This window comes from Carex rostrata, chromosome 5, assembly GCF_964058835.1.
Source record: "Carex rostrata chromosome 5, lpCarRost1.2, whole genome shotgun sequence".
NCBI classification, from domain to species: Eukaryota; Viridiplantae; Streptophyta; class Magnoliopsida; order Poales; family Cyperaceae; genus Carex; species Carex rostrata.
Window position 1 is genome coordinate 2,243,599 of NC_135922.1, and position 9,500 is coordinate 2,253,098.

Here is a 9,500-nt window from a genome sequence, read left to right on the forward strand (position 1 = left end):
AAATTACTAAGATCTATCCCTGTGGATCGATACCCGACACTACTACACGGTAGGATTATGCGCTTGTAATTTGACAGAGAAGCATTAGGGTAACTAAGTATATATTTATATATACTAAAAGTTAGTAGTCTCATTTCGAGTCATCAGTTATATAAAAGAAAAAAAATACTAACATTGTTTGTAGGTTAAATAAGTCAATTTATGAACTTAAACAATTGCCAAGGGCATGGTATGGAAAACTCTCTCAATATTTAATTTTTCTCAGTTTTAAAATAAGCCAATCTGATACATCATTATTTTTAAAACATTAAAATAATGATACAACTATTGTTCTTGTGTATGTTGATGACATAATTATTAGCAGAAATAATTATGAAAAATTTGACAATGTTAAAAAACACCTAAAAGAAAAATTTGAAATAAAGGACCTTGATAGACTTAAATATTTTTTAGGAATTGAAATAGCTAATTCTATCAAGGAGTTATTTATCTCACAAAGAAATAATACCATTGAACTTCTAAAAGAAACGAGAAAATTAGGATCCAAACCGGCCTCAACACCAATTGATAACAATTGTAAATTGAATTCTGAAGAAGGGGAACCGTTGGAAGATATCAACCAATTCCAACAGTTTGTAGATAAGTTAATTTACCTAACGGTAACTAGGCTGGATATATCATTTGCGATAAGCCAAATTAGCAAATTTATGCACTCACCAAGAAAATCTCATTTGGATACAATTGATAGTATCGGTTTGTTAGTACAGCCGATCCAGATAGGCCGATCCTAATTCCAGTTTTTCCACTAGTCGATGAAAAATAATAAATCTAATGATCGATGTGTGTGGCTATTCCGATGCAGATTGGGCCAGGAGCTTTGATAGAAAATCAACAACCGGCTAGTGTACATTTGTAGGCAAAAACTTAGTTATATGAAAAATCAAGAAGCAAAATGTCGTGACACGATCAAGTACATAAGCGGAATATCGTGCCGTGGCATCCACCGCGAGTGAACTCATGCACGTTGATTAAACAATTGCTTGAAGCGTTGAACTTCAAAATTGATAAGCCAATGAAGATGTTTTGCGATAACAATGCGGCAAGGCACATTGCTTCAAATGTCGTATTTCATGAAAGAACAAAGCATATTGAAATTAATTGTCATTTCATAAGAGAAAAGGTGCAAGCAAAAGAAATTGAAACCCTTTATATGAAGAGTCAAGAGCAATTAGCCGATATCTTCACTAAGAGACTAATTCCGAAAACATTTGAAGGAATAACAAGCAAGCTAGAATTAACAGATATCTATAATCCTAGCTTAAGGGGGGAGCGTTGAGAATAAAGAATAGTTAGGGGTTAAAATAGAAATAAGAATTAGGGGTAAAAATGTAAATTAGTAGAAAATAGAGTTATAACCTTTTTTAGGATGTTACCATTGGTAATAAATGAAGTATCAACGGTACAATAGTTTTAGAAAATATAAATAGCATTCTCTCCTTTGTAACAGACAAGAAAAAATAGAAAAAAAATACAATTTCTTTTAACTCTCTGTCTCTACAAAAACTAACAAATCGTAACTCTATCTGTGACAATTTTTTTTCTCCAACTCCTTTTCCCTTTCTCCCATATGAAGCATACAATTATACAATCATGTATTAAACAATTTAAATCATATTAATTATAGCACAATAACTATATAGCAATTTTGTTGAGCATGTCATTTATTTCTTGAGCGTGATAATTCTTATATCTTTCTGAAAGTTGTTTTTTTAGTGCAAATACAAAACTGAATAAATCTTGTTATATATTTATTATGTGCTATCCGTACCACGCTTTGCATTATTTCCGGTCTGTTCTGACCTGAGTTATAAATGTATATTACACTATTTTTCTAATCTGACCCTCTACCAGTGTGCTCTATATACACTTGTACTTAAGAAGTGCAAACGGATCGGATATTATGTATCTGGATCTGTATCCGACTTTTTTGTGGATTATGATATTCGGATACGAATAACTTGCGGTCTTACGAATGCTGATACAGATATAAATTATATGGATACGGATACGAATAATTACTGTATTCATAATTTTTCAAATTTCGGATATCTGTTAACTCTCCGCAAAACTGCATGCTAGTACTGAGACTGGTTAATGATTTGTTTGAGGTCTGATTAGGATTACTTCATCTATATAAATAAGACCTCCCCAGCTTGCTGTTATACATTCATTTTTTTTTTTAAGATAAGTGACTATGGGATCAAAAAAATAATTATGAAATTAGTATTTCCAGTGCATGCACTAACCATAAAAAAAAAATTCTTATGGCATGATTATTATAATTAATGTACATTAATTAATATAAACACGATTCTAATTAATATTTTCTAAAACAAAGAAGAGAAATCAATCCAAAGTTACATACAATCGGAGATGATAGTGTAATTACTGTTTGAGGGACTAATTATAATTGTAATTAGGTTTATGAAATAATTATGTTTGAGAAAAATAATTTGTGGAATAATATAGTTAATTTTATTACAATATCCGAATTATGTATTCAAATGAATTTGTATTTGTATCCGTTAATATCTAAACTTTATCAATTCGCATTCGTTTAATATCCGATCCATATCTGTATTTGTATCTGTATCTGAAAAATATAAACAGATACAAATATAATTTTACCACAAGGCGAAGATGAAAATCAGCTCCATCTTATACAACAAGCTGGCCCTGATGGTTTTGGGCCTTGTGGGGTTTGTTGGCACAGCCCATTAGACTACTACTAATTAATTTTTTCTATTACTGTACTTTTAAATATATTAAAGTACAATTAATTAAGTTGATGATATTGACATATTGTTTATATTCATCATCGCAAATAGACTCCTTTCCGGATTTACATTCTTCACTAATATTGTAGCAATCAACAAAGAACCAAATATGCATGAGATATTGTCACATTGACACCTACAATCATTGCAACACATATCATAATCTATTCATGTTGTTCCATCAATTATCATTTCTAAACTCACCAAACAACAAACTTCCCCATGTGCATGCGTCAAATTTTTCTTAGTAAACTTAACGAATATAAAATTCACGGATCATATATTTACACGTTGTTGTCGTGTCTGGATGTGTTGTCAATAAATTAAAGTTGTCACACATATGCATGTACTTACAATTATGTCTCTTTTTTTAATTTTTTTAGTCAATAAAAGGTAATTTTACTAATAAGATCTCTCTATATTCTATTAGGTCACATCCAATGATATAATTACAATGGTGTCATATTTAATTATAATTATGACACACAATCTTAACTGTTGAATTTCAATCATCAATGAGTTACTATTTTTCAAAAAAAAAGAATGGAGTATTTTCAATGGACATCAGATCTACTTTTTCAATCTGTTAAGTTGTAAGATCGTTGATATGTTTTAAAATCCGTGTGCATGAAAATTGACATAAGCACGTACAATTATTAAAGCAGATCAGACGATTCTGAAATCCATCGAACTTAAAGTAGATTCAATAGACATATGGCCTACTATGTAGTCTTAAAAAATATCATGTAGGAAGGATCTAAGTCTATAAAATGAAATATTTTATAATTTTTATGATTAATTATAGAATTAGTATTCTTATAATTAAAATAAAATTACACTACGATAATTTATTTATCTCACAATTTCAAATGTTTAGTTCCGCCTCTAAATTCACAGTAGATCTATATATGTGTATATATTTTTTAATTAAAATTTATTGAATTAATAGCCATATTTTATAGCTATAATAATATCATTATGGCCACTGTCATATTTAGCAATTAAAGTATTCAACATTACTTTACTGCATGCACTTAAAACAACAGCTAAACACATCACCTCCAATTAAAAAACAAAATAAAAAAATAAATCAATATGTACAGCTTTCAGTAAAGCCAACTCGACTCAATTATTGGATCAAATTTGCTCACTTTTTTCAAACCTTGAAATTTTAAATTTATCACTATGGAATGCACTAACAAAAAAAGGTGGCACACCTAGCTTATTGGAGAAGAAACTTTTGGGAATAGGTCAAGTTGTGTCAATTGAAATTAAATCGACTATTCACTATTTATTGTAAAATAAATATAATAAAAAATAAATAATATATTAAGAATGTATAACAATGACTATCTTTTATTCATATGCTTTTATTGTGTTTTTTCATACAATTTTATAATTTTCTATTTATACGTAAAAAATATAAATAACAAGCCATTATAAATTAATTATATTGATAAATGAGGAGATAAAACTTAAACTTTTAAGGAGAGTTTTGAAGTAATTAGTAAAAAGTTGCAAATTAACATCATCCATAACTTATTTTATTCATGACACTATATATTGTAATTGTAATTATTATTACCTTCATCCAAATGACCTGTCACCGATTAATTTGAAGAGAGAGAACAATGAGAGAGACGTATGGTGTTTGTAAATGATATCTATAAATTAAAATTGAAAGAGTTTCTCAAGTTGGGATTAAGATAGTATAAAAAAAAACATGATAGATCAGAAGAGGCGGGAAAATAAATATTGCCAATTATTTTTCTTATAATTTAACTAGAAATAATTTATAATTAATTAAGGGATATGTGAACAAAAATGATAGCAGGAGTACTTCAAAGGTAAATGAAAAATTAATAATGTCTTCAAGTATATATAAAAGTTTATTCCTTTATTTGTGTAACATTTACATATTTATATTTATATTTATTTTGCATTAGCATTTTAAAATTTATGTGCGTATATTAATTAAAACTTGGCGTTGACGATGGTTAGACTTAATTACGTCGTCAACTGCCACGTAAAATATAAAATATTTTATTAATGAAAATAAATCTAAGATCTATCCCAAATAGAAAAGACCCATTACAGTTTGTACTGCAATTAAATGTACTCACCGACATTTTACTACTCTCATGCTCTTTTCTACTTAATTAGAGAATTTTAGTCTATAAAAAGTATAAAAAAATAAAGAAAAAAAATAGAAAGAGTACTAATAAATTTTCATGAGAAAAAAGATCGGTAGTAATTCTACGGATTCAAAGTTTCACGAATTAGTTTGAATCGGTAGAATTTCTACAGACCTAAACAATTTTTTTTTCTATTAAAATATGAAAATTTTTAGGAAAATATTTGAAGTCAGCTAGTTCTACCAATTCTTCTATCTATGAAATTTTATTGATACTCTTTCTATTTCTCATTTTTTTCTTCAATATTTTTATATATACAAAAAGTTCTCGCTAAATTATATTCTTCATCAATGTAGCAATCAGCAAAGAACCAAAAATGCATGAGACATTGACACCTACAAATTCCTATTATCATTGCTAACACATATCATAATTTATTAATGTTGTTCCATTCTTATCATTTCTAAACTCACCAAACACCAAACTTCCCATGTGCATGCGTCAAATTTTTCTGTATATAATATTATAATTCAACGGATCATATATATATATATATATATAGACACACACACGTTGTTGTCGTGTCTGGATGTGTTGTCAATAAAGTTGTCACACTTGTACTTGTAGAAGGTAATTTAATTTATTCTCAAGTATCTAATTATAATTATAACATTGAATGTTATAATTGCAATGGTGTCATAATTATGACACACAATCTTAACTATTGACTAATTTTAATCATCAATGAGATAATTTAATATTTTATAATTTTTATGAGAAATTATATTGTTAGCTCTCTTATGAAATCAAATTACACTATGATAATTTATTTATCTCGCAATCTCTAATTTACACTATGATAAAATTACACCATGATAACTGTAAAGATATATAAATTGAAGTATTCAACATTATTTTACTGCATTTAAAACAATAGCTAAAACATCACCTCCAATTAAAAACAATAGAAAAAAATAAATCAATATGTACAGCTTTCAGTAAAGCCAACTCGACTCAATTATTGGCTCAAATTTGCTCACTTTTTGAAACCTTGAAATTTTAAATTTATCACTATCGATGCACTAACCAAAGAAAAAGGTGGCACACCCACATGAGACCCACAAAATGATGTAGAATTAAAAAATATATAAAATCCGATCGAGAGAGACACTTTGCACTATCCCTCTCCACTCATTTTCTACCTGCATTTTACTTTAGTACCCTTTATTACTTTATTATTTTCAATATAAAGTCTATTTATTTTGTAAAGGAAACAAGGACGTCAAAAGGAAACTTTCAAAGTATCTAGAAGAATCCATTTTTTTTTTAAAGGTACTTTGTATGGGATTAATATATAATTAATGGGAATTCCCATTTGATTAAAATAAAGCTTACATGTACTATGACAGTGAGTAGGGGTGTTCAAATGTTCGGTTCGGTTCAAACTGAAGTAGAATGATAAAACCAATTCTGTTTTTTTGGTTTTTAAAAATAAAATTGAACCGAACCGATTAAATCTATAAACCGATTAAGAACCGGACCGAACAAACTAAAGTAAATTTCAATTTTTTCAGTTTAAACTAAAGTAAACCTATTGATATTATTATTAACCAAAAAATACATTGTCATACAACAATTGAAGTTCGGTTTGTTTCGGTCCGGTTTGGTTCGGTCCAATTTGATTTAATGAAATAAGTATACCAGTCAGTTCGATTTAGTCGGTTTCAAGAAGTCTAAACCGAACCGATCCATTTATAATAAAATTATTCAAAATTTCAACTGAACCGATCCATTTAAACCGAAAAACCGATTCATTTAATTAAATCAAAATATTCCGGTTCGGTTAAAAGCCGAACAAACCGAACCATTTAAACACTGCTAACAGTGAGTATGAAACTATGACTTAATCACAAAGAAAAGTGGCAAGAAAGATTCCTGCGTGCAGCATTCTCACTTTCTCAGTCAACTTTGCACGCTAATCCACTAATAAATTCTATTTACTCACTAAAAAATTATATTTACTCATAGATTCATCTCTGCACATGCAAAAGTTAATTTACTAATACACTCTTAAAAAACTACAAAAATGCTGAATTATTATCATTTTTACTATTATTGCACAATATTTTCTAAAAAATCACATAAAGAAAAAATAAATTACAAGAAAAATAAATTACTCTTATTAATTTATCCCTGACCCTTGGCCTTTTGTGCCTTTACACTTCCAACCCTGATATTTCCACTAATCGCAAAAACAACCCTAAAATCAATAATTTTACACAATGCAGATCTATCTACTCACAAGAAGAAAACAATTCCACAGAGAAGTGTTACAAGCAGAGAAAGTAAACAAGGAGGCGAGAGAGGGGTAGATCTGGAAAAATGCGGAGGAGGAGGGCTGTAGTAGTAAAACGGGAAGTAAGGCAAGAACGGATTCGGTGGAGGTGGTGTGCCGGAGTAGGAGTTCGTCGGAGTTCCATACGACGGCGGAGAGAAGTACGAGTTACCACCGTTGGGAGGAGGTGGTGAGGAGTAGGAGTAGGTTTGAGTAGGAGGTGGTGGTGACCAGTAGGGAGTGGATCCAGAGTTGGTCGGAGAAGGTGGTGGAGGGCATTGTCCTGAGATCACCGGAGGAGGAGGTGAAGGTGGCGGTTGGCATGGGTTGTCGCAGGAAGCGCACATGGTGCATGATACGCCGTCTCGGATTAGGGTTTTGAGAGCAGATACGTTGATCAATGGCCACGTTGATAGTGCCATTAGAGAGAGGAGGAGGAGAAGAGGAAGATTCCTCATTTTTTTGGTAGTATCTAGAGAGGAAGTGGGAGAGTGAGAGAGAGAGAGAGAGAGAGAGGAGCAAGAGAGAGGTGGTGGAAGTGAGGAATTGGAGATATAAAGGATTGTCATTGTCAGGAATATTATCAACTAAAGTACCTCAAATTTTGCTTTTCAATCAGAACCGTCCAATCTGTGTTGCACGAATATTAAAATGGACTGGATTATTATTGGACGGTTACGATCCAAATTAAAATTTGAGATACCTTTGGATTCCGGAGTCCAGTGGGATTGTGGTCGGTTGATATTATTTAGTGTCATTTATTATATTTATATCGGAATTTGGTCTGATGATTGAAGAAGATTAGGTCCGATGTTTATTGGATCTATTTTTGTATTATGAGTTCATTCACCGTTCGATCTGTTTTATGATTCGTGCATCCTATTTTAAAATTCGTACATATCTGTTTCAGTTTTCGGGTTCACAGATCTTAAAGCAATCGGACGGTCTTAAAGCTCATTAGATATAAAATTCGATTCGATGACTGAAGAATCTAGTCTGTTCGCTGATGATGAGATTGAGGTGGCGTGTTTATTACCTAAGCATGTGCAAGTATTGAATGAAGTACATGACCGTAAAATTTTTTATTAGTATAAATTGGTATAGTTTACATTTACAATACGCGGAATCCGATTCGCGGAATTATATTTAGAGATTTGATGTCAGTCAAAAGTACGATTATATACTAAAATTATGAATTTACATAAAAAGTTTATGACGTGGAAAAAAGTGATGACTGATCTGGAAGCAGCGAAGAAGCGACCACGTGTTAGTTGCGGTGATCATGGCAGAAGTTTAAAATAGTAAAAAAAAAAAAAAAAAAAAAAGGTCGGCATTCAAATTCTCAGCTTCTCTCTCTCCGGTTTTGATAGTACTGGATGGATATTTCTATTATATTGTCAACATAGTGTGATTAAACCACAACAGGATTTGTCCTGTTTTAAGGAAATGGAGGGGAGGGATATATACCATGCGCATGGATCAGTATCAGATTCTTTCTCAACCTTTATTTCGTGTACGCTTTCCTAGTTACCTTCCCCAATGCACATTCTATTGTCATTTAATAATAATGCACCACTTGCACTGGGAAAGTTCGAATTAGCTAGCAAAGAATGGGGAATAGGAAAGAGGGGAATGGACGGCTGAGATGAAGAGGTGGGGGTGTTAACTGTTAAGTAGCAAGTACAGGCTGGCTGGACAATGGACAAATTGATATGCATGCAACTAGCTAGGTATACTGTACTAGTAATCGATCTACAGATAGATAAATATATACCACCTCATCACTTTTGTTTGTATTCATTTCTTTTGCTTTTATGATAAGGTGGAACCTTCCTCTCCTCCCCATGTGAATTCTTATCCTATGAGGTAACAAAAAATTTTCTGTTTAGATATCCGGACCGTTTGATCAGAATTCGGATTAATCTAGTTCAAAATGGAATGCATGAGTCCATGCTAGTGCAGGTTCTGATCGGACGGTCCAGATCTAAACAAAGATATTATGTTACCTTAGGTGATATGAATTCCCTTTCCAATACATTATAATAGATAAAGTAATTATAATTGTATGTCAGAGAAGAGAAGGATAAAAATAAAAACAATAAAATAATAACATTGCATTAAAACTTGGCAATGCTTGGAGACTATAATAAATAATTTTTTTATAATAAGCAACTTTTTTTTCTTTTAAACCAA

At 30.8% G+C, this 9,500-nt stretch overlaps 1 protein-coding gene across 1 annotated transcript; it reads right to left on the reverse strand.

Moving 5' to 3' along the window:
* Positions 1-7,129: 7,129 nt before the first annotated feature.
* Positions 7,130-7,831, reverse strand: LOC144554285 (uncharacterized). Its single transcript, XM_078302613.1, has one exon. It carries the CDS (start codon positions 7,763-7,765, stop codon positions 7,271-7,273), a length of 495 nt encoding a protein of 164 aa, XP_078158739.1. The 5' UTR covers positions 7,766-7,831; the 3' UTR covers positions 7,130-7,270.
* Positions 7,832-9,500: the final 1,669 nt, after the last annotated feature.